The 27,742-nt window shown below is 35.9% G+C and overlaps 5 protein-coding genes across 51 annotated transcripts; all 5 read right to left on the reverse strand.

The window, feature by feature from the left end:
• Positions 1-674: 674 nt before the first annotated feature.
• Positions 675-13,212, reverse strand: LOC137715624 (retrovirus-related Pol polyprotein from transposon RE1). Of its 45 annotated transcripts, none has more exons than XM_088691685.1 (14): positions 12,779-13,212; positions 12,504-12,678; positions 12,377-12,427; positions 12,162-12,280; positions 11,414-11,518; positions 5,812-5,900; positions 5,499-5,594; positions 4,673-4,883; positions 4,285-4,445; positions 3,916-3,988; positions 3,320-3,421; positions 1,621-2,358; positions 1,351-1,432; positions 675-1,235 (listed from the first exon to the last, which is right to left on the reverse strand). In XM_088691685.1, exons 12-14 carry the CDS (start codon positions 1,627-1,629, stop codon positions 781-783), a joined length of 546 nt encoding a protein of 181 aa, XP_088547811.1. In that variant the 5' UTR covers positions 1,630-2,358; positions 3,320-3,421; positions 3,916-3,988; positions 4,285-4,445; positions 4,673-4,883; positions 5,499-5,594; positions 5,812-5,900; positions 11,414-11,518; positions 12,162-12,280; positions 12,377-12,427; positions 12,504-12,678; positions 12,779-13,212; the 3' UTR covers positions 675-780. The 45 variants fall into 45 exon arrangements, with proteins under 45 accessions (XP_088547811.1, XP_088547792.1, XP_088547796.1 ...); XM_088691666.1 differs by lacking the exon at positions 1,621-2,358 and adding an exon at positions 3,520-3,626 and having other exon boundaries at positions 3,320-3,417; positions 12,779-13,207; XM_088691670.1 differs by lacking the exons at positions 1,621-2,358; positions 4,285-4,445 and adding exons at positions 3,520-3,626; positions 4,095-4,229 and having other exon boundaries at positions 3,320-3,417; positions 4,608-4,883; positions 12,779-13,207.
• Positions 13,213-14,745: 1,533 nt separating this feature from the next.
• On the reverse strand, positions 14,746-20,025 carry LOC148698272 (heavy metal-associated isoprenylated plant protein 47-like). Of its 2 annotated transcripts, none has more exons than XM_088690284.1 (3): positions 19,999-20,025; positions 19,897-19,961; positions 14,746-15,093 (listed from the first exon to the last, which is right to left on the reverse strand). In XM_088690284.1, exons 1-3 carry the CDS (start codon positions 20,023-20,025, stop codon positions 14,826-14,828), a joined length of 360 nt encoding a protein of 119 aa, XP_088546410.1. In that variant the 3' UTR covers positions 14,746-14,825. The 2 variants fall into 2 exon arrangements, with proteins under 2 accessions (XP_088546410.1, XP_088546409.1); XM_088690283.1 differs by having other exon boundaries at positions 14,746-15,099.
• LOC148698273 (uncharacterized) lies at positions 17,704-18,817 on the reverse strand. Its single transcript, XM_088690281.1, has 2 exons — positions 18,650-18,817; positions 17,704-18,487 (listed from the first exon to the last, which is right to left on the reverse strand). Exons 1-2 carry the CDS (start codon positions 18,815-18,817, stop codon positions 17,795-17,797), a joined length of 861 nt encoding a protein of 286 aa, XP_088546407.1. The 3' UTR covers positions 17,704-17,794.
• Positions 20,026-22,803: 2,778 nt separating the features above from the next.
• Positions 22,804-23,745, reverse strand: LOC137714213 (heavy metal-associated isoprenylated plant protein 47-like). 2 transcript variants are annotated; one of them, XM_068453480.2, is made up of 3 exons: positions 23,573-23,745; positions 23,293-23,374; positions 22,804-23,187 (listed from the first exon to the last, which is right to left on the reverse strand). In XM_068453480.2, the coding sequence occupies exons 1-3, from the start codon at positions 23,579-23,581 to the stop codon at positions 22,910-22,912; spliced, it is 369 nt and encodes a 122-aa protein (XP_068309581.2). In that variant the 5' UTR covers positions 23,582-23,745; the 3' UTR covers positions 22,804-22,909. The 2 variants fall into 2 exon arrangements, with proteins under 2 accessions (XP_068309581.2, XP_088546408.1); XM_088690282.1 differs by lacking the exon at positions 23,573-23,745 and having other exon boundaries at positions 23,293-23,515.
• A 3,338-nt stretch (positions 23,746-27,083) lies between these two features.
• Positions 27,084-27,682, reverse strand: LOC148698274 (heavy metal-associated isoprenylated plant protein 47-like). Its single transcript, XM_088690414.1, has 3 exons — positions 27,678-27,682; positions 27,465-27,553; positions 27,084-27,367 (listed from the first exon to the last, which is right to left on the reverse strand). The coding sequence occupies exons 1-3, from the start codon at positions 27,680-27,682 to the stop codon at positions 27,084-27,086; spliced, it is 378 nt and encodes a 125-aa protein (XP_088546540.1).
• Positions 27,683-27,742: the final 60 nt, after the last annotated feature.

The following is a 27,742-nucleotide window of genomic DNA, read 5'->3' on the forward strand; positions in this document are numbered from 1 at the left end:
ATGATCAATTTCTTAATTTACAAAGAATCTTGTGTATACATTAAATAAAGTAGATGGCCTGATCGGCCACCACTGATCTATGCTCAAGCTCAGAAAAGTCACCGTAACAAGCGAGTCCACATCACTCGTAAAGCTAGACAACACCCACAACATATCTTGGCTAGAATGTACTAATGTATTTTGGCTGCTTCATCAATGGAATAACTCATTTTTTATGGAAAAATAAAAGAAACGGACCCCTAGAAGATTGGTTGAACCTTCGACCTTGTGGTTAACAGCCACCCACACGCGGAGAAATCTTAGGTGGACAGGACCCATTTTGTAGAGAAATCAAGAAATAGAGATAATTTAAGTGCGTTGACACCCTGATTAACCATGCATCCACACATGCTGCTATATAATCATACTTTCACCCATTTATTGGTCGAAAATTCGTATGGATCAGTACAAGTACATAATTAAAGGCAACTCATATAAATGACGGTCTCTTTGGATTACAAACTTGTTATGTTTGTCATAAAAGTGTTTCTGATAAAAGCACTTATGAAAGTGTTTCTGACAAACTTGTTATGATCAGAAGTGTTTCCTAGTACCTGAGCAATTCCATATGGGTTAGGAAACACATGAAAAAGGCACAAGCAGAAACACAAACAAAATTTCAAAGAGACAAGCAATTGATATAAAAATATTTCTTATGAACTTTAGATCCATGCATCTACAAGGGAAAAGAGAAAATGAAAATGATCATAATCAAGTTCAACTTATTCATGTCATACGCAATTACATTATGGAGCAAGTGGTTGGTTCTGGATATTCATGAACCACTTCACAGTACATTGGACGAAACTGGGTAGCGCAACAGTTTTGAACACAGCTTGGTGAAGGAGCTGAACAAGGTGGAGGAGCTGGACAAGGTTTAGGAGCTGGACAAGGACAAGGTAGAGGAGCTGGACAAGGACAAGGTTTAGGAGCTGGACAAGGACAAGGTGGAGGAGCTGGACAAGGACAAGGTTTAGGAGCTGGACAAGGACAAGGTGGAGGAGCTGAACAAGGTTTAGGAGCTGGAGGCTTTTTATCAGTTTTATCTGCCGGCTTCACTTCTTCAACTTTGATTATGGTGCAGGAACAGCCGAGCTTTTTCCTCAATGACCTCGTCAAGCAAACCGAGTCTACATCATCCCCTATCACCTCCACCTGATCTTTGTTTGCTCCTTCTATCGACACTTTACTAACACCTGCTTTCATTAATTTTCATTAATTATGATACTCTTTAATAACCATGCCAACTATAATCAACAATGAAATCGTTGAAAGAAAATTTGAATCATGATAATATCAAAAGGCACATACCGTGTGCAGCAGCTGCAATCTTCAAGGCCTTGGTTCTGCATTTGTCGCAGTGCATTGGCACCTTCACAACGATCTTCATTTGCTGCACCATCAATTTGTACAAAAGATGTATAAACAACATGATCAATTTATACATTTAATTAATGTCAGCTAATTTAAGAAAACCTTCCCGCCTTATTAATTAGTTTCAGTTGGATTAAAAGAAAAAAGGTACATAACTGCAACAAGATGCAAGAGTAGTAAAATATATACATATATGAAAAGGCTTACCGGCGGCATTTTGGAGAGAATATTGTGTGAAATATGGAAGTTAAAGTTTTTGGGATGGAAGCCCTATGAATCAGCGAAAGTAGAACTGTATATCGATTACCATGCTACTTATAGAAGATAGGATCCCCTTTAATATTTTTCTTGACTTGTATTACAAGTCCATGCATGCCTACCCTGTACCAATCACATGAGATCTTACCTTTCCTTTTCTTTTCTTTTTTAGTGAAAAATATGAGATCGTATATATCTTACAGACAAGATTTTTTTTATTGTTTATAAAAAAAAGTCAGGTCTGAAGAGAGTGAAAAAAGTCTTATTGGCGGTATGAATCCTAAAACACCACTGCGCTCAGTTTTGCGCCAAACCCTTCATTAGCTCCAAATATCATGTCTTAATGTTGAAAAATGTTCCAAATTTACATAACTGTTGGTACACCTAATAGTTAATAAAAACATGAAATAAAAGATGAGTAATATAGCTACTACTGTACTAGCTAGCAACTGCATTTGTGGCTGATGCCTTAGCTAACTTTCGTCCAAATCATTATGCATATTACTGATTGGTCCTACGTTCTTTCATGTGAAACATGTTCTTAATAAAAAAAAAAATACTAGCTAGCAACTGAACTTCAAGAAAATTAATCAAAACATTTTGAAGAACACGATTCGACCACTGAAAAGTTATCCACATGCCTTACACTCTGAAGCACCCCACGTAGCTATAATTAATCCACTTGATCTATATCATAACGATAACGAAATTTAGTATTACTGGAGACAATTATATTTTCATATCCAGAATTTGAACGCATACTAATATGTTTCATCCAATCTGCATTAGCTAATAGATTAATAATTTCTATTGGCCAACAAGCATATTGTTTGAGGATCAATTAGACTCATGCACACATATGTCAAAATTATTTAAACTGAAAACACACTCAGAAATTTATTTAGATTAATACATCGTCCAAATTATACACAGTAATTCACGGATATTTATGAAAGCAATATTTAGTTCTCACAATTCATCTTTGTTCATTGTGTAATGACCCACAAAAAACTACAGTTTTTATAATTTTAAAATATTGTGAGATCCCACATCGACCAACGGAGAACAGATGATGTGCATTATATGTACACACTGAGAAATTTATTTAGATTTAATACATCGTCAAAAGTTACTGAAAGAAAATCTATTACTACTCCAATATAACACAGAAATACCAAATTCAATAATTTCAATAGTTATTCAAATTCAATAACTTTAGAATATAAGGAAAACTAATGAAAAGGGCTTGAAAACTTTGAGTTTTAATGATGAGAACAAAATAAAGGGTAAAGTGAATAATACTAGGTTTGACTTTTTAATGTAAAAATGTGGTTTTTCGTTAAAGTGAACAGTACCGTGGGCCTTTCGTTAAAACTCCCTAAAATATAAGAATACTAAATTCAACGTTTGTAGCCTAAAAAACCAGAGGAGCAGTATTCATGAGAATTGATGACCACCTATTTGAAAAATGTACCTGAAGATTGACTTTCATCAAATAAATCATAAAAAAGCAGAAAATTAGTAAACCCAAAATTATAAATTGTTACATTATCCATTTCAGTCATGCATAAATACACCATCACACATAACAAATTTGGCTATATGACAATGATACACAATGTAATTGTTCAGATTCATGCGTAAATACCTTTATCACGTTATGATGTTTGCTTGTTGAATTTGCCCCTGGAGTCCTGACTAATGTGATCTCCTTCAGTGGCGCATGAGCTCTTTTCTCCAAAGTTGCTTCCTTCAAAAAACCCAAAACATATCACATAAAGCATCAACGCTATTACTGCTTATTAAAGAAATTAGTCACAACAGGTATCATATACATCAATTCTAAACCTAAAAGGCATCGGATTTGTAAGCTTTGGTTTCCTATACTTCTCCCACTGAGCATTGCTGGCAATAGATGTGGAGTTTTCTTTCTAAATCTTATCTGCTTGATTGACCTGCATCGTTGTTCAAGCATTAAAAGGCATAAAAAACCATAAGGGAGAAATGAACAAACATAAACACTCCGAAGATATTTCGTTCTCATATATTTGTAGCCTTCTTCAAGGCTTGGAATTATACAACTATTTTTTCCCTAATAGTTCTTATTTATACTTTTACTGGATTTGCATCACTTCTTTTACATTAATAAAAGAAAATGGAGAGTTTCGAAAAACCTCAGAGCCAGTACCAATGAGCTTAAACATAACAGATAAGAGCTAATGAGATAGAGCTAAGCTCCTTCACCTCTTCCATAATTCCAAGTCTCCATCCAAGCCTAGACATCCAGACATTGCCCAGATAGGTGTCGCATCTTGACCTGCAAGATTTACACATAATTGCAAAATTGGAAGAGGTTTAAACATGAACAGATTGTAAAACGCAAAACTTTATAGCACCAAATTGCGTTGCAAGCAAGCACCAACCAAAAACATCAGCAGCATCTGGTTGAAAAAATTCAGATCTTTAAATAACTGAAAATTCAGTTTTATGGAATAAGATGGGAAAAACTGAATTCTCCACGGATAATGCCAACTTTATTCTCTGCTGTTTGGTGAAATCTACAGAACAGAGAAAAATATTTTAAAAAAAAACCGAGAGGATTTATAGAGCTACCCTGAATTTAAGTGACTGCCCAGATCTCATTCAACTCTCAGAAAGAACCGAAAATGGTGAAAAGTTATTGAGCAAGGGAGTGAGAGAAATGTGAAGAGAGAAGAAAGCCAAACAACAGAAAGTCCCATAGAGTGATCCAATTCAAGTTCAAGGGATTAAATCTGCAACCAAAAACAATAACAAGGCAACCCATAAAGTTATGAAACTAATCCTATGTATTTGAAACTATGTATCAATTTTTACCTTGAGTTTCGAAAATATAGAATCCAATCAAATTAAAATCCATAGTATGAAATTAAGAATCTCAATTAAACAAAAACTACCTAATTAATTGGATATCCTGGCGAGTACTGCATGTTTCATTACAGAAAAGTGGTAGTTGAAAAACCTCATATTTAAGAACTGAACTGAGGAGCTGGTTTACGTTGTGAAAGTAAAGCAAGAAGTAACTTCTCCATTTCGAGATCAGCAGATCAGAGTTTGGAGCTGTCGGATTCTCTCTGTCTCAATCAACCAAGTTCTCCATTTCAAATTCATTGAATATGAATTCAAAAACTAAAACTCTTTTAATTTTCCGTGTGTATTCAATGATTTGCTTCCTGTAAAAATAGGAAATATGGAATAATTATTTGGCAATGGAATCATATATAGAGCTAGAAGAGGAAGTAAAGAAGATATGTCAAAGCAAATTAAGAGATCATCATATTACAAAAGCTACAATGGTAAATTAAGAGATCATCATATTTAGAAACAGAGACACGTATAAAGCCGCAAAAAAATTATTATTACCGACAAAATACTGGAAAATCTAAAGGCTAGGGATTTTCACTTTCTTAGCGAAAAAAATAATTCAAAAAAATAAATTGTTTCTGAGTGATATAACCCAAAATCATCTTAGACAGCAAAGAAACATTGGATTGAGAAATCAGACCTTAATGGGAGACCAGTGTTTAACAAACAGTATTTTAGGCAAAAATGAGTTTTAGTTATGTATCAGTATTCAAAATTATGTAAATTTTTTTACAGAGTCAAGAAAATATAAATATAGAACTGTTAAATTGAAATCGTAAACCCAAAACCCAATCAAATTAAAATCCCTAAAATCAAATTTAAGAATCCCAATTAAACAAAAATTGATCTAATTAATTGGATATCCTGGCAAGTATTACTCAAATGTTTCGTTTCAAAAAAGAGGTAGCTGAGAAACCCCATACCTGAAAACTGGACTCAAAAGCTGGATTATGCTGCGGAATTGAAGTGAGAAGTTACTTCTCCGTTTTAAGGTCTGCAAATCACAGTTTGCAACTGTCCTGATTCATACCATTTTAAATTTTACATTTGTTTCAATCTGTATCATGTGTCTATGGACATTTAGTTGTAATGATAAAACTCAAATCTCTCCTACGTATAAAAAGGTTGAGTAAGCAGCCAAAACAACAGGGCAATCAAACAAGTGGTCGCAGGTACACAAAGTAATTTATATGTAAGCAGCGAACGTATATATACATCTCAAAATGAAAATTTCACCTGGTCATCCAACCTATTAGCATCAAAGTAAACTTCCACTCTGCACTCCAACCGTCTCATTCTTTCTTCCTGCTAGTTTTCAAACAAATCTGTAGAGTAGAGTGAATGAGTAAAACAATAGATTACCACAATCAAAAAACAATTAGAAGTAAGATATACATGAATAATTAGGAGTAAGATATATATGTACAATGGATGAATAATGAATATGTGATATTTACCAACAAACTAAGATAAAGAGTTCATTTTACAATAATTATTCATAAGCAATATCCTTACTGCATTGTTGGTTAGAAGGAAAAAAAAAAAGAAAATAACGATTAACATTATTTGCAATTCTTACTGTTTTTACCTAATCATTTGCAGGATGCATAAGGGGAAATAAAACTTTTTTACTTCTTCCCGTCGCATAAATTTGGATTTCACCTCATCCAAACAAACGAACAATCATTGTTATATTTTTTTCAATATGTAATACCAATTTGAAAAAGAAAAAGATAATCTAGTTGACAAATTTAATTCAATTTTTATATTTCAATATATTTGTTTGTCAAACTCAGTGATCAAACTTTACACTCATGCTTTCCAAAAAGAAAAAAGAAAAAACGAAGAAGAATTGAAAGTAAAAATGTGAAATTGTAACCTATGACAATAAGATCAGCGAGCAAAACAACAAATTTGATTTCAGCTTTTTATGGTATTGAAATAGAAAACTTTCTCTGTAAGTTTTCTGATTGTATTGAATAATAAAATCAGTTACACAGATGTGAATATATATAGCCTTAGCTGCCTTAGGCTAGTTACAAGAATACCCTCAACTATCTTAACTAATTACAGTAACTAACAGAACTGATTACATTTAGCTTTATCATACTATTTAACAGTAACTACATTGGATGACTTGTCATTTGCCCTATTACACCCCCTCAAGCTAAAGGAGGAATCAGTGAGGATTCCAATTGGAAGCTTGGAACAGAGAAAAGAGAACCTGCTCTTAGACAGATTTGGTGTGAATATCAGCCAATTGGTCTTCACTACAAACATATTGAACTTTGATGAGATTTGCAAGAACCAACTCCCGGATATAGTGATAGTCAATCTCAACATGCTTGGTTCGAGCATGAAAAATAGGATTAGAGGCTAAAGAGATTGTAGAGATATTATCACACCATAGGGTAGGTAGAGTAGGAAGAGGGAAATGAAGATCTTTGAGAATTTTGCAAACCCAAGTGAGTTCTGCTGCAGTATGAGCTAAAGAACAATATTCAGCTTCTGTAGAGGAACGAGCAACAGTGCTTTGTTTCTTTGCACTCCAACTGATGAGATTAGAGCCAAGAAAAACACAATATCCAATGGTGGACTGCCTGTCAAATGTGTAGCCAGCCCAATCAGCATCAGAGTAAGCTGAAAGAGTGATGGGACCTTTAGTAAACCATAAACCATGAGAAATAGAACCTTTAAGAAATCTAAGAACCCTTTTTGCTGCTTGAAGGTGTTGTTCTCTTGGAGCATGCATAAACTGACATATCTGATTAACAGCAAATGCAAGATACAGTCGAGTCCAAGTGAGATATTGTAATCCACCAACTATGGAACGATATTCAGTGGGATAAGAGAGGCCCACTGTGGTCCAGCTTCTGAGACCCGAGAGGAGTGCAACAAGGTTTGGCACCTTCCATATTTGTTTTCTTGAGGAGATCAAGTAAGTACTTGGTCTGATGGAGAAAGAGGCCATTGGGAGATCTGTGAACTTCCAATCTCAAGAAATAGTGTAAAGGACCAAGATCTTTCACTGGAAACTGAGTGCTCAGTTGCTGGATAAACTGTTGATAGAGTTGAGAATTGGGGCCAGTAACTAGAATATCGTCCACATAAACAAGAACAATGACTAACTGAGGTCCATGAAGGACAAACAAAGAAGCATCAGATTGGGATTGGTGAAACCCAAGGGTATGAAGGGCTTGAAACAATTTATCAAACCAAGCTCGAGGAGCTTGTTTAAGACCATATAAGGATTTTTTCAGCTTGCAAACAAAATGGGAAGAGTTGGAATCAAGAAAACTTGGGGGCTGTTGCATGTAAACATCCTCCTTTAAGTCTCCATGAAGAAAGGCATTGCTAATGTCTAATTGATTCAAGAACCAATTATATTGGACAGCAAGTGTAAAAAGAATTCGAATGGCAACGGGTTTAGCAACAGGACTGAAGGTTTCTTGAAAGTCAACTCCTTCTTGCTGATGAAATCCCTTTGCCACCAAGCGGACTTTGTGCTTGTCAAGAGTGCCATCAGGATTTTTCTTGACCCGGAAAACCCATTTACAACCAACTACATTCTGAGAAGGATGAGGAGGAACAAGAGACCAAGTGCCCGTGGAGATTAAAGCATTATATTCAGCTTGCATGGCAACTCTCCAGTGAGCATGCTTTGATGCTTGCAAATAAGTACTAGGAACAAAGTCAGGATAAACAGGAAGTGGATGTTTGGTTGCTGAATAAGCTCGAGACTTGTATATTCCAGCCTTAGATCTTGTAATCATAGGATGTGTATTCTCAGAAATTGGTGGATGACTTGGCTGAATAGGCACAAGAGAAGAATTACTGAGAGAGAAAGAACTGGAAGAACTGAGAGAATGATCCACTGACTGAGTGCATGAAGGAACTTCAGGTGGAGGTGAGATCTGAGGAATAGAAGTAGGTGCAGAAGGACATGGTGATTCTGAAGAGGTACTAGTTGTAGGAGAACTTGAGACATATTTGCGGAAGTGAAGATCCAAGGATGGAGAATATGCTGGAGATGAAGTCTCTGAATTTGAACTGTGACTCAGCAGGGACTTGAATGTATAAGAGTGTTCATCAAAAACAACATGTCGAGATATGTAGATCCTATTTGTAACGGGATCAAGACACCTATCGCCTTTATGTTGTAGACTATATCCCAAAAACACACAACTTTTGCTTTTAGCTTCCAGTTTGCTGGGAATGTAAGGCTTAAGCCAGGGATAACATTGACAGCCAAAAACTTTCAGTTTAGAGTAATCTGGGTGTTGATTGAAGTGAAGTTCCCAAGGAGACTTTGTAAGACCAGAAATAGGAAGCCTATTAATAAGATATATGGCAGTGGAGAAGGCTTTAACCCAAAACACTTGAGGAACATGAGAGGCAACAAGTAATGTTCGAGCTGTCTCAACAAGATGGCGATGCTTCCTCTCTGCACAACCATTTTGTTCACGAGTATGTGGACAACTAAATTGATGTAATATACCATGTGCACGAAGAAAAGAAGCAAGGGAGTGACTGGTGAATTCACCCCCTGAATTTGAGCGCAGAATCTTGATTTTATTGCCACTGAAGTTTTCTACATAGCTTTTGAAAGTAACAAATGTAGAAAATACATCAGATTTGGACTTCAATGGAAAAAACCAACTATATTTGCTAAAGTCATCAACAAGAAGTAGGTAATACTTGAAACCACTATTAGATGTAACAGAGGCAGGTTCCCATAGATCACAATGCAGAAGTTGGAGACTTTGAGTTGTTGATGAAGAAGCCACTCCAAAAGGAAGCTTGTGGTTCTTAGCAAGTGCACAATCTGAGCAGAAAAAATCAACACTCTTCTTGCCTTGTAGTGCAAGATTATTAGTAGATATAACCCTTCTGAAAATGGAGGAGGAAGGATGTCCAAGGCGCTTGTGCCATAGTGTGACAGGTGCTTTGATGCTAAGAAGAGCTGAGGGAGATTGATGGAGACTGGTGGAACCTTGGAGAGGATAGAAACCATCCCTAACAGGGCCGTGCAAAAGCATCTTCCCCGAAATGCGATCCTTGACAGTGGATCCATAAGGGTCAAGAGTCAATGAACAGTTATTATCCTTAAGAAACTGATAAGCAGACAGGAGATTGTGTTTCATGAATGGAACATGTAAAACATTGCTCAGTTTAAAGGAATTATGTGGAGTGTGCAGAGATGATGAACCAATATGATGAATAAACAATCCTTTACCATCGCCAATGTAGACTTTGTCCTCTCCAGTGTAGGGAGTAGGAGAAGAAATATTAGCTACATCATTGGTGATGTGGGAAGTGGCACCAGAGTCAATCAACCAGGGCTGAGATGGTTTGACTGAATGATGCGCACACATAGCAGCAAGTTTGGCTGGAGGGATTCGACCACAGATGTCCGGATTCATACGATCAAAGCAGTCAATTGCCTCATGACTTGTAGAACCACAGATCTGACAAGGAACTTTGAAGGTGGAAGAACCTTGAAAATGGCGAGATCCTTGATAATTTCGATTGCCACGATTTGTAGGGAAAGTACCACAAGAATTATGAAAATTGCGACTGTTGCGATTGGAAGAGAAATTACCTCGAAATGGCTTACCACGGTTTGAGTTAAACCAAGAAGCAGAGTGAAGGGGTTGATTTTGAGCAGCAAAAGCAGATGGAGTAGGAAGCAGGGGAGGTTGAGAGTGTACAGAAAATGCTTGAAAAGGCTCAGTAGCAGAAGAAGGAATAATAGGTCGGCGGCGAGCCATAGATAACTCTTTGGTGAGTAAGAGACCATGGAGCTCATCAAGGGAGGTAGAAGATAACCGCAACATGATGGAATCAATAAAAGATTCGAATTCATCAGGCAATCCATGAAGTGTAGCAGCAATTAGGTCACGATCGAACACTGAGGCACCAGCAGCTTGCAAGGAATCAGCAATTTCCTTGATTTGTTGCAGATAATCAGAGATGGATTGAGAGCCTTTCTGAATTGATTGGAGTCGCGATCGCAATTGGTGAATGTGAGCCTCCGAAACTCCACCAAAGCGCTGTTCAAGCTTTACCCAGAGCTCGCGAGAAGAAGAAACACCAACTGTGAATGGAATGATTTCTTCGGAGAGGGTAGAATTAAGCCAAATCAAAAGATTTTGATCCTTTTCATACCAATCCTCAAAGGCAGGGTTCATCGAGCGATCAGGGAAGAAGGGCGAAGGACAGATCTCAGTGCCATCAATGATACCAAGAAGTTTGCATTGGCGGAAAATGGGAGCAAACAGTGCTCGCCATGGCAAATAGTTGGATTGTTTCAGCTTGATCGGCACCATACTACCAATGTTGTGAATCGTAAGAAAGGTATACGAGTTCAAAGGACTGGGATTAGAGGAAGAATTAGGGTTTTGGACCGAAGGAGAGATAATCGGAGAAGACGATCCAGTTGGTGGCGAGTCAAATTGAGCAGCCATATCTTGAAGAGATCAAGATTCAAGAGAGATCGAAGACAAAAAGGCAAAGAATTAGAGAGAAGCGATCAAGAAACGATCGTGATACCATATTGAAATAGAAAACTTTCTCTGTTAAGTTTTCTGATTGTATTGAATAATAAAATCAGTTACACAGATGTGAATATATATAGCCTTAGCTGCCTTAGGCTAGTTACAAGAATACCCTCAACTATCTTAACTAATTATAGTAACTAACAGAACTGATTACATTTCGCTTTATCATACTATTTAACAGTAACTACATTGGATGACTTGTCATTTGCCCTATTATATGGCATAATATTAACATACGATAATGACAATAAATATAAAAGTTTAGAGAATGAACATACCAGTTGGTGGAATATAGGTGAATCATCAAAGTTTCCTAAATGCATGTGTAGAAGGATACAGATATCGCCTTCACCTTCATTTTGAACTTCACTGAAACATAGTGCCTAATAATTGTTGCATAAATTAATTTTAAATTTTCCATCGCTCGTAAATTTTAATTAAATAAAGCGAATACATAGTAATCATATCCCAATCACAGAATTAAGGATTTTCAAATGTCATAATATTTAACAACTACTATGCATGGTTCTTAAAAAAAATATATAAAACTAACCTGTAAGTACAACAGCTATGAGTATAAACTAATGAATATTTCCTTTAAAGACTTAGTGCGGAATAAATTCTGTCACATAACATCACTTGGGAATGGGATTTAGTTTAGAGGCAAACCTTCCCATATCAAATCCATTCATACTGATCATATGACATTAAGAAAGTTTGATATTTAGAGTATATAATTCAGTCAATTATATAGATGATATGTCAGTTCTACTCATGAAATACATGATACAGAAACCCACTTTGGTTAGATCAATGATTCCAACCACCATTAAATCTTCATAGTTTCCCAGTGTCAACCAAATTTGAAATCTCTTTTATTTTTTACACAATTCAACTTGAACCTATGTCTCTCAGTTGCAATCTCACTCAAGTCTTTCCCTCAAAACACTTCATCGTCATCGCAATTCGAACCCAATATACCAATTCAGTGCAACAAAAGCAAGAAGTGAGTTCGAAAAAGAATACCTTCACAAAGCTAAAAGCTTTCAATATTCCGCGACCTTCTTCTTCTTCTTCTTCTTCTTCCTTCTTCCGACTATCTTCTGATTCAGGGATGGCAGTGCTGCAGCACTCATCGAGCATGCCTATTTCAGTAACCCCAAATCAGTTTTAAAAAAAAATTTAGGTATAAACACAAAATTGGGCATAATGAAAACTGAACCAAAGTCTGAATTGCTTACCTAAGTGAAGAGGATTTTGGAAAATGGAGCGAGGCCGCTGCGGCGTTTGACCTGGCCTGAAATTAGTTAATTACCCAGATGAAAAAAGAAATATAGAGTGAATTAAAAGATTTATCACAGAGCTTACCCCTGCAGTTGTAGCAGTCTACAGATCCCAAAGCTTAGAGATGAGGCCTGCGTGAACTGGTGGCAGCAGTGATCGAACTTTCCAACGACCTGGCACCGGAATCTCTAATTTCAGCACCAGCTCCAACTCCCTTCGGCCACTGGGCAAGTGAGTCCGTCGGCCAAAGCACCTGCAGCTGCGGCAAAACCCCAAATTTCAACAAAAATTCGAAAACCCAGAAATTAAATAGTAAAAAGAAAGCTTCTTTGGGTCAATTGAAGAGGAAAGATCAGTACTTTTTTGGATTCGATGGTGATACCGAATGATGGGTCGAGAGAGGCAGCAATGGCGGCTTGAGCGGAGTCGGTGGCACGGTAGGTTGCTTGTAAGTGGGCTTGTCGAGCTCGGGTTTGGGTTCCGAATGTGGAGGCAGGGGACGACGGTGTTTCGACCCGGAGTAGGGGGCGTGGCGGGAGAAGCAGGGTTTGTCTCTCTTCTAGCTCATGGTGTTTAGACGAGGTGAAGAGGGACGAGGGTTTGCCATATGAGGTGAGGAGGGAGGGGGAATAAAGGAAGGAAGCGGTCGAGGATCCCACGCGTCACAAAATCGTTATTCATTTGACAGCAAAGCAAAAGGGGCAAAGTTGAAATAAAAGAAAATTGGGCGAGGACAAAATCGGAAATCCACTGTATAAGTAACAGTAATCTGAGTCTAAAAGGATACGACGGGAATTAAGTTGAAGGTTACTCTTTTAGTATATACTAGATAGTAATGCCCGCACGTTGCTGTGGGATTAGAAATCAGCTGCAATATATGAATTTGAGCTAATAATATATGTTGGGATAACATTGATTAATCTAAATAAAAATATCTCAGGATAGGAAAGATTTTTATTTGCTGCAAAAAAATTCTTATTTTGTTATTTTACAAAGGTAATTCGCTCCAACTTCCTTGGTATCATTGCTCATCTCTGCGACAACTCTTTGACATTCCAAAGAACTAAAAACGAATGCAAAATTACCTAATCAAAATTAGAAGCAAACCGATTGAACAATGAAAACATTTGCAGACATGCCGTACAAGTATTAAATGCGAAAGGGGAACAAACCTTTTGCACGGTGGTCTTGAGGCAAGTATGCATTAACAAAATCATCAATGTGATCCTTCAAATCCTCTAAGTAAGTGGCTTGCTCGTTCTTCTTTTGGCATGAAGCGTGCACGGAAAAATGCATACAGAAAAGAGGCAACAACGTAGTGCAGGTTAATTATTTGGGTTGAAAATAAAAAAACAAAGTAGCTGATAAACGGTTAGATAATTTAAATACATCACAGAAAGTGAACTTCACAAAAATATGTGTCCAATATATGTCAAAAGCATGTGCCACCGGATCCTAATTACCCTATATATAAGTAACTAAATGATAAAATTTCTTGACAACCAGTCAACTGTGCATAGGCTAATTACTAATTATTTATACTATGATAGTATCCAAAATGAGTGAGAGAATAAGAACAAAATCAATCAATTGCAACTTTCATCATCACTCCGCGTTTAGTCATCCTGTAGTTATTTATGTTATTGTTGATGTCGCACGGCATAGGCATCATCTATGCTTGTGTGTCAATCCGGGCAAAGACTTATACTTGTGGTGGGCTTTTTGTGGTTGGCGTTTTGTGTTTGCAAGATCGCTTACAAAAAAAAAAAACATTACCACAAGCTAAAAGTTTTTCCCAAAATTATCACCTGATGAAGATTTAATGTAATCGATCACCAAAACATAATCACCAGTCACACAAGCTAAAATCTCAAAACCCTATAACATCATTTGGTCATTAGCCCTATTTTGAATGCATGCCTCTATGAATTGCAGTGAAAAAAAAAAAAAAAAACACTACATGAAACATGTTTCAGGTACATGTAAGTATTTTTCTATAAGCTGAAGTATAACTTTTGTGTAACGATGATGTACTCCCCCCATACATGAGTGGGATAGAGGTGAAACATCACTGTTATAGATGTGCCCTTAACTCATGAAAATTTTCACATGTCAATTTTTATTTTATCAAAGGCGGTGTAAACTTAAACCTGATTCTTTCTCTTAAATGTATATTGACAGGTAAGGTGCGTGGATTCTCAGTTGCCCAGTTTGTAGTAGGAGACAAAGGTACAAGTCCATGGTTCAAAAGATCCAACAAAATCTAAATTGTGAGTACAAGTATAGAGATTATAATTTCAAAATGGTGGTATAACTCAGCATTCAGCACAAATGAGCATTGACAATCTTGATTGTGAATGTTGGTTGGTAAAGATGGTTAATCATTAAACTCAAAGTCAACAACAATTACATAATAGAACAATTGGTTTCTCGTGGATATTGATCATGAACTACGTGATGGTGTGGAGGATGTTGTGGATATTGGATATAGCTTGATGTCCAAGTTATTGGATAAGTAGTTGGCTTTTTCTCGTCGGTTTTTCTTTTAACTTCTTCAACACTTAGTTTGGTGGCATGGCCAAGCTTCTTCCTCAACGACATGGTCAATCTCATGGAATCAACTCCATCTCCAATCACCTCTAGCTTCTTTTTCTCCGCATCTATCGACACTTTGCTCACACTTGCTTACATGTTCGATCATATGTTAATATTCATTAGTTAAGATAAAAATGATTATATTTTTCCCAAAGAAAATATAAAAAAATAAGAGTGCCTAAATCATCTCCCGGTCATAGATGGATAAGCATACCCCGAATTGTATTTTGGCTCTCTAAGAGCAACTTCAACGTGGGAGCCCTCCCCCCAGGCTATTAACTATTCAATCCACCTGGTGAACAGTAACTGCCCTTAAAGAACAGTAATCGCCTTTTGCATTTCCACCGTTACACTTCAATAGCCCTAGCAATAGGCAATAAAATATTAGTATTTTTTTATTTATAAAATAATATAAAATAATTTTAATTGTAATTTCGGATAAGATTTTTAATCGTTCTCGTTGCACCACGTGTCATTATCCGAAGTATTATTAAATAATACAAAATAATTTTATTTGTAATTTCGGATAAGATTTTTAATCGTTCTCGTTGCACCACTTGTCAAAAAAATCCCAAAAGACAATTATTGGGGATGGATTTCCGATAAGATTTTTAATCGTACTCGTTGTGCCACATGTCATTATCCGAAAATACAATTATTGGTGATGGATTTCTGATAAGATTATTAATCAATCACGTCGGGCCACATGTCATAATTTGTTTACAATCTTTGAGCATAGATTTCCATCAGATTTTTAACGAATGACAGCATGCCACATGTCATTATCCGAAAATACAATTATTGGTGATGGATTTCTGATAAGATTATTAACCAATCACGTTGCGCCACATGTCATAATCTGTTTACAATCTTTGAGGATAGATTTCCATCAGATTTTTAACGAATGACGGCATGCCACGTGGCATTATCTACAACCTAATCCTTTATGAATCCTCCATATAATCCACCATCCATCCTCACAAATCTCACACCAATTTTCTCAAGATCTCTATCATTATTCATAGTTTCTGCTTCCTTCTTCACAAAAATATGTATCATTATTCATAGTTTATACTTCTTTCTTACAATGTCTTCTTCTTCCTCAAGGATGATGTGGGAACTCAATCAAAAAGAGGAAGAATTGTTTAACCAATCAGAAGGAAGGATGAGGAGCGTAGAAGGAGAGATGACGAAGTAGGAAACTAGGAATGGGCAGAGCCTCACATTCCCGTCAAGTCATCCAAGCTGTGGCTCAGATCTGCAGGCCCAGCCCTTCCGGAAACCTTCATAGAAGTAGGCAACGATGAGGTACGGAACTCTTAGACGATTATTTTGTCCATAATAGTGCATTCCCTGATACGTACTTTAGACGTCGTTTTAGAATGGAACGACATTTGTTCAATAAAATCATGATTGCTGTTTGCAACCATGATTCTTACTTTGTGCAAAAGAATGATGCTTTTGGTGCTATGGGTCTCCTTCCTCAGCAAAAAATTAATGCTGCCTTGCGGATGCTTGCATATGGAGTATCTGCAGATCAAGTGGATGAGATAACGAGGATGGGGAAATCAACCATTCTTGAGTCCCTGATGAGGTTTTGCGGAGCAATCGAATCTATCTACATCGCAAAGTACCTCCGGAAACCTACAAACATGGACTTGCAACAGCTTCTGAAGAAGGTCGAGATGCGTGGTTTTCCTGGGATGATTGGAAGCATTGATTGTATGCACTGGACGTGGAAAAACTATCCAAGTGCATGGCAAGGCGCTTATGGGGACAGAAAATGAGCAAAAAGTATCATTTTGGAGGCGGTGGCATCTTTTGATACATGGATTTGGCACGCTTTTTTCGAGGTTCCGGGAGCTTAAAATGACCTCAACATCCTTGCCCAATCCCCAGTGTTCAATGATGTCCTGCAAGGAAAGGCACCAAAAGTCACGTATGAGGTCAATGGACGTATGTACGACGGGCCACACTACCTAGCTGACGGCATTTACCCAAGGTGGTCAACATTTGTCAAAACAGTGCCACGTCCGTGAAGTGCAAAGGAAAAACACTTTGCAAGCTGTCAAGAGGGGTGCAGGAAGGATGTGGAGCGTTGTTTCGGTATCCTCCAAGTTCGCTGGGCGATCGTCAAGGGTGCTGCGAGATTGTTTGATGTAGAGTCACTGCGATCCATCATGATGACGTACATCATTCTCCACAACATGATTCTGGAATATGAGTACGATTATGAAGCCGTTGATAAATATGAGCCAAACACGATGAACAATTCAAGAACACGTATATATTGTGCTCATGACGCCACTGATGAGCCCGTGCAACATGAGCCATTACAAATGGATGAACGTTACAATGAAAGACTCATTCAACGATATACTGCATTTCAAATGCCAGACATGCACAACGCCCGGCAAATTGACTTGATAGAGCACCAATGGGCATTGAAACAAGCTAAAGATAATTAAGTTCATTTAGTGTGTTTTTTTGAATTTGGTATGTCTATGTAATTTTATGTGGTGTGTTTTATTATTTGGTATGTTTATGTAATTTTTTTAGTTCAGCTTTACTGAGTTTTTTATTATTCAATATGTTTATGTAATTTTATTTGGTGTGTTTTTGTCATTTGAATAAATATTCTCTTAGTATAAATAACTTATCAAATTCATTTGAATAAATATTCAATAAATTGGAAACAACATAAAATACTATATTCAATAAATAATAAATTACAACCCAAAGTGATTGAAAAATTATGGGCTCCGATTACAGAAACTACTTTATTCATCATCACTTAACCAATTTGTGGTGCTAGGATGATCTTCTCTTGTGGTGCTAGGACCATCTTGGCTTGCTCTCGCTTCTCTTGCACGCCTCCTTTGCACCACGTCCGCTTTCTCTGACTTCCAAAAAAATTTAGAATTTGGAGACTTCCCTTCTAAAGGCGTGTTCATAATCTCACGATCTCGTTGAGCCCGTCTTTCTTTTCTAACATGTTCCCTTTCTTGCCTAAGTAGCTCTCTTTCTCTCTCATTAACTTGAAATTCTCTCTCAATAGTTGCAGCTTTTGCGTCCTCTCTAGCCGTATCAGCCTCATATTTTGCCATTTCGCTCGCCAAAGTCAATTCATCTTGGCGAGTAAGTTCTTCCATGAACTTTGCATAATCATTCTTGGAAGTACTCATTTTTCTCTTTGAAGTCTTCTTACCTTGAGGCCTAATTGGATAACGGGTCGAACCCGACGCTTGTTCAGGAAGGGGCGTTTCGGGCACTTCTTCCGCATCATCTTCATGAACATGCGAGACATGATCGGGTGTAGAGTGTAGAGGAGTGCTGTTCATGAAAACTTCTGGACCAACAGGCACAACTCTAAATTTAGGACAATCTTTGACAATATTCCAACATTTCCACCGGTTGAATGATTTATTTTTGCTTTTGGTTTTGTCTCTGTACCAAGCTTGTGCTTGAAGTTCCTACACAATGCGGGAGAAGAAATAATTATAATGAAAATAGGTAACAAATAAATAATACAAACAAATAATTATAATGTAAGTATGTAACAAATAAATAATACAAACAAATAATTATAATGTAAAATTGGGTATAGTATAAACAAATAAATAATATATTGTTACCTGATCCGAGTAATTTTCCCCACTTTGAATATTAGTACTAGCTTGTGACAAGGCGTCTTCCCACATGCTAAACGATTGGCTAAGTAATTTCCAACGACTGGATATTGATTCTTTGGTTCTTTTCCCACCAATTTTCTCAAGATAATTGGTATGAATAAGACTCCACATTTCTCGCAACTGCGTCTCATTACCAGTAAGCGAACTATGAGTAAATTCAACCCATCTAGTACACAACGCAACATCTTCAAGAAGCGACCAATTCGTACCTGCATAAGTAGTCATTTTGTTGAAAAAAAAATGGATTGAAACTTTGAGAGAAAGAAAGGAATGTGATTGAAAGTAGTTGAGAAAATATGAAACTATGGTGTAAGGTAGATGATAATGAGAATGTATGTAGAGAAAAGTAAAAACAATTTTTTTACAATTATTTTAAAATTTTTATTCAACTAATTAATCTTTGCCGTTGGACATAAAAAAAATTTGAATTCCAACACTCCAGATTGTGCCACGTGTCACAACGGTAACTTTTCTTAATTTTAAAACTATTTTTTCTTTTATTTATTTATTTATAAAGCATATTAATATCGACCGTTGATCTCAGATAGAACGGTGGATATTAAATAAGACTTTTTTTATTTTTTTTATCGTTGAGATCGAACGATCCAAGTTAAAGAGCCGTTGAGATCGAACGGACCGTGGGAAGCTACGTGGCTTCCCAAAGGTAACATTTGAATATGAAAAAGTGGGCTGATTTTTCTGAAAATGTGTTGGCGACGCGCCCCAACGCGCGAGTGGGGTGCACGCACCTGACAGAAAAAAAATAAAAAAAGGCTTGACGCCAGGCTGACGTCAGCCCTGGCGTCACATCCATTCGGGCTAGCAATTTTTCACAGGCTCGGAGCTCGGGCCTCCACATCCACTCGGGCACCTTCATGCTGGAGCCGATCCACAGGGCCCCGGGCCCTTTTCTCTGGGCTGTACCCCGAGCAATCCACCACGGTAGGGTTGTTCTAATATACATATTTTAATGTATAGCTGGGGCCACATGGGTTCCAAAAAGATTAGCTTGGCTAAAAGGCTTGCTATATTTGCCAAGCCTGTAGCCCTTTAGCCTGCTGATAACTAGATGCAGCCTACTTATAACCTGCTTGCTGGAGATGGCTTTTAGATATTTTATGGACTAAAAGATCCCTTTAGATCGTGGATGAGGATGGCCTTAAGTTTAAAGATTGGTGCATATATTTTGCATACCTTTAGCGACTGCAGCAATCTTCAACGCGTTGGTTCTGAGTTTTTCAGAGCTCAAGTGCACCTTCATTGGTTCTGAGTTTTTCAGAGCTCAAGTGCACCTTCATAACTATCTTTTGCTGCACCATTGTACAAAAGGCTAGATTGTTTTTCGTACGGAAACTCTATATTCTACGAATCGATGATTTTTGTTGGGTATTTTTGTTTGTTGTACTTGAGCACTTAGAGGTCAATAAAAAGTAGTAAAAAGCTATGCTGTATTTATAGGAGCTTCGTCGTCTTATAATACCATTACCTGCAGTTGACTAATCTCAACAGCAGACGAGATATTCCAGAAGCTTAAAATCCAAGGTTTCCACAAGCTTAGTCAAATTAAGGCCACCGTAGATTACTCAAATTCTTTATTAAGACCCAGTAGATTCTACTTTGATTTGATTAAAATAATTAATTGGAAATTAATCTTTCATTTCGTAAGTACTTCGTGAAATACACATAGCAGCTAGCTAGCTAGCTGTAAAAGCTTCTTGTGATTCCAGAATGAATAAAGTGAACTTCATGACACGAATCATATATATGTGCAAGCCTTTAAATTACGCCATTTGTTTTTTTTTTTTTGATTGATTATTATACAAAGTATTACAAAAGATATTTTATATTATTCTACACCAAAAAAAAGAGAGGGTTTGAATTAAAAATACAGGGAGTTACAATCCATCACTTAATTAAGATTTATAACAGGTTTTGCATTCACTAACAAAATTTTAATCTTAAATAGGTCTCACTTAATTTATTTTGACAAATATTATACATCTCATGGTCAGGGATATTCAAGATTTAGTGCTTATATGAGTTGTTCAGTACTTTGGAGTCAAATGCAAAGTCATGTTTAGCTTTGGGCTCAATAGTTACAAACAATTCTATATAACATTAAAAAGCAAGGTGCTCATGACGTGCACATATTAACTGTAGAGTTAAAAGTAGTATCCCCACCTTAGAAGATACAAAAATTGGTTTTATGATTAATCCACGTGACACCATATGATTGTATCCAAGTGACCCACTTGTTTGCCACATAAGCATATTAACAAAGAATTTAATGAAAATGTAACAGAATAATCGAATTGATTTGCAGTCCATTTTTCGAAATCAAATTGATGGATTTTTAATTTCAAAAATCATTTTGATTGGAAGGTCCAATTTCAAAAGACCAAACCGTGATAAAATCCCTACATGTAATTTAGTTTAACATTTGGTTGTTTAATTGGAGATAGCATAATTAGAGTTTTCCTATAATATCTACTTCAATGTTTGATTTGTCACTAAAGATATAAGATCAATTAAGCAGTAGCTTACTTGACATGTGGATCGGGTGCCTATGATTGAACTATTCTACCTACTATATTGGCTCGTGGTACAGTCCGACCAAACTTTCTCTGTGTTGTTTTTTGGCTCAACTTCGTCACATTGACTTGTGTCCTCACTTTGAGGCCACAAGAGTGGTACATGGTGTAGATTAATTTGGCCATCTTTCGATGAATTCCCTGCAAAGTACGTACAGGGAGAACGATGTTACACAAATTGAAAGTCGAATTTGAAATTAAGTTTAAGCTTTTAACCGGTTCAAAAAAAAAAAAAAAGTTCATTATTTTATAATAAAAAAATGTTAGAGAAACAATAGTTTTATTTTATTTTTTAAAAAAATGACCAGCTGATGACTTTGTTACTGTAGTCTACTCTTTTGGGGGCCAAGAAGACTTATAGAGACATTTTAGTCTCCCATGATCACCATCTTGTGATTCAACCAGCTTTAGAAATCGAACTCAGGACGTATGCCCTGTAGAATACGTATTTAGAATTCGTCTCCAACTACTGGGTCATCTAGACAGTTTAAGACTACAATGATTCACTATGTAATGTGGCAAGTAATAAGTTTTTGTATATGTAATGTACATAAAATTAAGTTGCCTCCAATGGTTTTTTCGCAATGAAACCTTCAGTCCCAAAATCAAAAGAAAACGAAATCATCCCTTGGATATAATAAAGTTGTGTCATCACCACATTTCTACTCTTGTGGTGAAATTACACCCTATTTTGTTATTGAGTTGGGATCATAACTTTCGAGCCTTCTTCTTTAGTATTGTACCTAGTCAGGTCAATTCTGTGATCTTCCCTATCCTTTTTATTTTCCTAGTTTGATGATGAAACAAAACAATAATATGGGTGCATCATCTCCAATGATCAATTTTTTAATTTAGAAAGAATCTTGCGTATACATTAAATAAAGTAGACGGCCTGATTAGCCACCATTGATCTATACTCAAGCTCACAAAAATCACCGCAACAAGTGAGTCTACATCACTCGTAAAGCTAGACAACACCCACAACAGATCTTGGCTAGATTGTACATGTAGTCCGGTTTTGTCCTGCTAGATTGTATTTTTGCTGTTTCATCAATGAAATAACTCATTTTTTATGGAAAAATAAAAGAAACGCACCCCTACAAGATTGGTTGAACCTTCGACCTTGTGGTTAACAGCCAGCCACACGCGGAGAAAGCTTAGGTGGACAGGACCCATTTTGTAGAGAAATCAAGAAATAGATATAGTTTAATTGTGTTGACACCCTGATTAACCATGCATCCACACATGCTGCTATATAATCATACTTTCACCCATTTATTGGTCGAAAATTAGTATGGATCATTACAAGTACATAATTAAAGGCAACTCATATAAATGATGGTCTCTTTGGATTACAAACTTGTTATGTTTGTCATAAAAGTGTTTCTGATAAAAGTACTTATGATCAAAAGTGTTTCCTAGTACCTGAGCAATTCCATATGGGTTAGGAAACACATGAAAAAGGCACAAGCAGAAACACAAACAAAATTTCAAAGAGACAAGCAATTGATATAAAAATATTTCTTATGAACTTTAGATCCATGCATCTACAAGGGAAAAGAGAAAATGAAAATGATCATAATCAAGTTCAACTAATTCATTTCATGCGCAATTACATTATGGAGCAAGTGGTTGGTTCTGGATATTCATGAACCAGTTCACAGTACATTGGACGAAACTGAGGAGTGCAACAGTATTGAACACAGCTTGCTGAAGGAGCTGGCTTTTTCTCAGTTTTAACTGCCGGCTTCACTTCTTCAACTTTGATTATGGTGCAGGAACAGCCGAGCTTTTTCCTCAATGACCTCGTCAAGCAAACCGAGTCTACATCATCCCCTATCACCTCCACATGATCTTTGTTTACTCCTTCTATCGACACTTTACTAACACCTGCTTTCATTAATTATGATACTCTTTAATAACCATGCCAACTATAATTAACAATGAAATCGTTGAAAGAAAATTTGAATCATGATAATATCAAAAGGCACATACCGTGTGCAGCAGCTGCAATCTTCAAGGCCTTGGTTCTGCATTTGTCACAGTGCATTGGCACCTTCACAACGATCTTCATTTGCTGCACCATCAATTTGTACAAAAGATGTATAAACAACATGATCAATTTATACATTTAATTAATGTCAGCTAATTTAAGAAAACCTTCCCGCCTTATTAATTAGTTTCAGTTGGATTAAAAGAAAAAAGTTATATAACTGCAACAAGATGCAAGAGTAGTAGAATATATATATATATATATATATATGAAAAGGCTTACCGGCGGCATTTTGGAGAGAATATTGTGTGAAATATATAAGTTTAAGTTTTTGGGATAGAAACCCTATGAAACAGCCAAAGTAGAACTATATATCGATTACCATGCTACTTATAGAAGATAGGATCCCCTTTAATATTTTTCAAGATTTGTATTACAAGTCCATACATGCCTATCCTGTACCAATTACGTGGGATCGTGCCTTTCTTCTTCTTTTCTTTTTTAGTGAAAAATATGAGATCGTATATATCTTACAGACAAGATTTTATTTATTGTTTATAAGAAAAGTCAGATCTGAAGAGAGAGTGAACTGAATACGTTTTCCATTTTGATGAAATTAGTTACAACCAATGTTGTACTTATAAATTAATATCGCACATTAACTCGACAAGAATATGACTCTGGCAAGTGTAAATACTCTTTTTGTTTTTTTCAGTAGTCTCAAATATTTTTGCTATTAAACAAGCACTTGATTTAATAATATCTTTTTCTTACAACAAACAACAACAACAAAATCTTATTGATTGTATAAATCTTAGAACATCACTGCACTCGATTTTACACCAAATTCTTCATTAGCTCCAAATACTATGTATTAACGTTAAAAAATGTTCCGAATTCATATAACTGCTGGTACACCTAAAAGTTAATAAAAACATAAAATAAAAGATGAGTAATATAGCTCCTATTGTACTAGCTAGCAATTGCATGTGTGGCTGATACCTTAGCCAACTTTCCTGCAAATTATAATGCATATTACTAATGATCTAACGTTCTTTCATGTGAAACTTTTGCTTATATTCATGATTTTTCTGCTTCTACCAACTATCGTTTCAAATTATTTTCATTATATGTTTTCTTTGTACGTGGGTTTGATTTTTGGTTTTACATTTTTCCTTCAAGATGGTCTGGCTTTATGTTGCCCTTGTTTGTATTTCTGTTTTTACTTTAATAAGAATAAGGGAATGAGAACACTATCACCCCTTCAAAAAAAAAGAAAACTCATGAAAAAAATTTGAAAACTTTGAGTTTAACGATTATGACAAAATAAAGGGTAAAGTAAATAATACCATGATTGATTTTATTTAGTGTAAAAATGTGGTTTTTCGTTAAAGTGAATAGTACCAGAAGTTTTTCGTTAAAATTCCTTTTTAAAAAAAAAAGGAAAAATAATGAAAATGGCTTGAAAACTTTGAGTTTTAATGAAAGTGACAAAATAAAGGGTAAAATGAATAGTACTATGATTGACTTTTTAATGTAAAAATGTAATTTTTCGTTAAAATGAACAGTACCGAAAATTTTTCGTTAAAATTCCTTAAAAAAAAAAAAAAAATAGTAGCTAGCAGCTGAACTTCAAGAAAATTAATCAAAACATTTTGGAGAACACGATTCGACCACTGAAAAAGTTATCCACATGCCTTACACTCTGAAGCACCCCACGTGGGTATAATTAATCCACTTGATCCATACACCATAACGATAACAAAATTTAGTATTACTGAAGACAAATTATATTTTGATATCCAGAAAGTGAACGCATACTAATATATAGTCAACTTACAGCGTTTCATCCAATCTGCATTAGCTAATATACAATAATTTCTATTGGCCAACAAGCATATTGTTAGAGGATTAATTAGACTCATGCAGACATTTATTGATGGAAGCCTTGAGACTTTCATGGTCCTGTAAGCCAAACATACTCCACAAAAATTATAAAATCCCAATTGGACACTAGGAAAAAACTAAAAAAAATAAATAAAAAGGAGTTGGGGGAAGTGGGAAGGTCTGTCAGACAATTTTAAACTGAAAACACACTGAGAAATTTATTTAGATTAATACATCGTCAATTTTTTTTTAGAAAGAGTAAGATATTCATTAATACGATATAGGACTCGTACATCGTCAAAATTATACACAGTAATTCACGGATGTTTATGAAAGCAATATTTAATTCTCACAATTCATCTTTGTTCATTGCCTTAGGTATGTAGAGTAATTTTCCGTTGTGGCCATTACGTAAATTTATAATTGACTCATAATATAATAAGTAAATTAATAATACAATATCACAGTGCAATGGATACATTCAAACCTAAACCTTGTCACAAACGTTCAAAGATTCATGTGTTAATGTGTACATTTTAACTCATGTGTATATACTTGTACATATCTTTTAATTGATGATTAATGTCTTGTACATCTCTATTGGCAAAGCGAAGTCAAAGTCTTTGAGTAATCATAACAAATTAATCGTCAAAAATATATACATACCTAATATGCACGACTACAATTAGTTTGTTATTTTCAACCTACAGCTGTCTTTGTTATATATATATATATATATATACACACACACCTAATATGCACGACTACAATTTGTTTGTTATTTTCAACCTACAGCTGTCTTTGTTATATATATATATATATATATATATATATATATATTGTGAATGAAAATGTGATAGATTGCATAGCAAAGTCTAAGTCTTTTTTTTTTTTTTTACATAAACTAATGTTGCACTATCGCAAATTTTGAATGAATTATTTCTTGACGGCCAAACAAACCACCATAATGAACTAACACGGTACTATAGGGTTTAGCATTGTGAAAGTAGGGACAGTTCCGTATATAATTGGTAGGGTTACCTCTCAGTCTAACCTATAACGGAAAGAGAGGGACTCTAAATCACAATTATATAATTGGCATGTGATCTGTATTTTATTAACCATTTTCAATTAACAACCATCATGGGAAGCCTAGTGGTTGGGAAAGAATTCAGACCCGTATTCTACACGGTACGTCTTAAGTTCAATTCCTGACGCGGCTGAATCAAACAACGGGTGACCAGATGGAGGTTGAAATACTTCTATGAGTCTTCCCTGCCCCTGGACCCGGAAGGATGGACTGCATATGATTGTATTTAGATCCCTAAATGGGGTGAAAATGGCTGACTTAAAATATCATGCATAGTGTGTTTGCAATGAAATATTTGTCCCAAAGCTAATGGAAAACTAAATCCTTGCCATCATATATAGGTTTTCCTGAGTTTTTTTTTTCCATACAACAAGAAGCCACGGGATTTTTTTTTTTTTTTTTTAATACAACCACAATCCGCGGCGAAGAATTATATAAGGAAGTGAAAATTTTATACTCAAAACTAAAACTTTGGATAAAAAACTAAAACTTTGGATAATGGAAATGATGTCATCACTAAATGTTCTATAATTTGTAGAATATTGGTGAAATTTTTAGAGTTAGGGTCAATATCAGCACTGCAGTTCATCCAACGATAAACCTAATCCAAATCCTTGAGTCATTGAGATGAAGTTAGGGCCATAATTCAAAGAAAGCAAACCTTACTTGTATATAGAACCGGCAAATGTTTGAAGTTAAATGTTCTCCTTAATCTGAATCTCAGTCACACATATATATTTAACATTAAGATATATACATACATATATATATGTGTGTGTGTGTGTGTGTGTGTGTTTGTGTGTGTGTCAAGGACAATTACATAATAGAGCAAGTTGGTTCTGAATATTCACGAACCACTTCACAGTACATTGGACGGCATTGCGGAGTACAATAATAGCTTGCTAATGGCGTCCATTCAACAGTATGAGTTGGTTTTTCACCATCATCTGCATTACCTCCTTTCACTTGTTCAATTTGGACTATGGTGGCGAAGCGAACCTTCTTCCTTAACAACCCCGTCAAGCGAACGGAGTCAACTCCATCCCCTCTCACCTCAAGATGATCTTTATCTGTTCCTTCTATTGACACTTTGCTCACACCTGCTTCCATATTAACGATCATCAGTTAATTATCCAACCCTAAATAAATATGAATGAAGAATTGATACAAATAAAACTCAAATGATTGATGCATTACCGTATGCAGCTGCTGCAATCTTCAAGGCCTTGGTTCTGCATTTGTCAGAGTGCATTTCCACCTTCAATAGTATCTTTTGCTGCATCATACTGTATAAATTAATGCCAAACATATATTATTAAAATCTTAGATATTTTATAGAGAACGTTTTAATTGGGAAAGTTAGGAAATTGTCTTTTTTCCTCTTCTACGTGTGAAAAAAATTTAACTGACCCCATAGTTTTATTCGCATTCAAACGCTTTGCCTAGTTATTACTGCTTGAGACCTAGTAAGGAAC

The sequence above is a fragment of the Pyrus communis genome, chromosome 3, assembly GCF_041283825.1.
Source record: "Pyrus communis isolate YQ-2024b chromosome 3, ASM4128382v1, whole genome shotgun sequence".
NCBI lineage: Eukaryota > Viridiplantae > Streptophyta > Magnoliopsida > Rosales > Rosaceae > Pyrus > Pyrus communis.

Coding starts and splice junctions, on each gene's coding strand:
- LOC148698273 (XM_088690281.1), bottom strand. CDS start 18,817: ATGTGGAGTCTTATTCATACCAATTATCTTGAGAAAATTGGTGGGAAA. Junction 18,488..18,649: donor GGGAAAATTACTCGGATCAG/GTAACAATATAT, acceptor CGCATTGTGTAG/GAACTTCAAGCACAAGCTTG.
- LOC137714213 (XM_088690282.1), bottom strand. CDS start 23,428: ATGTATAAATTGATCATGTTGTTTATACATCTTTTGTACAAATTGATG. Junction 23,188..23,292: donor GATTGCAGCTGCTGCACACG/GTATGTGCCTTT, acceptor TAATGAAAGCAG/GTGTTAGTAAAGTGTCGATA.
- LOC137715624 (XM_088691644.1), bottom strand. CDS start 11,042: ATGGCTGCTCAATTTGACTCGCCACCAACTGGATCGTCTTCTCCGATT.
- LOC148698272 (XM_088690283.1), bottom strand. CDS start 20,025: ATGGTGCAGCAAAAGATAGTTATGAAG. Junction 19,962..19,998: donor AGCAAAAGATAGTTATGAAG/GTGCACTTGAGC, acceptor GAACCAATGAAG/GTGCACTTGAGCTCTGAAAA. Junction 15,100..19,896: donor GCTGCAGTCGCTAAAGGTAT/GCAAAATATATG, acceptor CATGTAAGCAAG/TGTGAGCAAAGTGTCGATAG.
- LOC148698274 (XM_088690414.1), bottom strand. Junction 27,368..27,464: donor GATTGCAGCAGCTGCATACG/GTAATGCATCAA, acceptor ATATGGAAGCAG/GTGTGAGCAAAGTGTCAATA.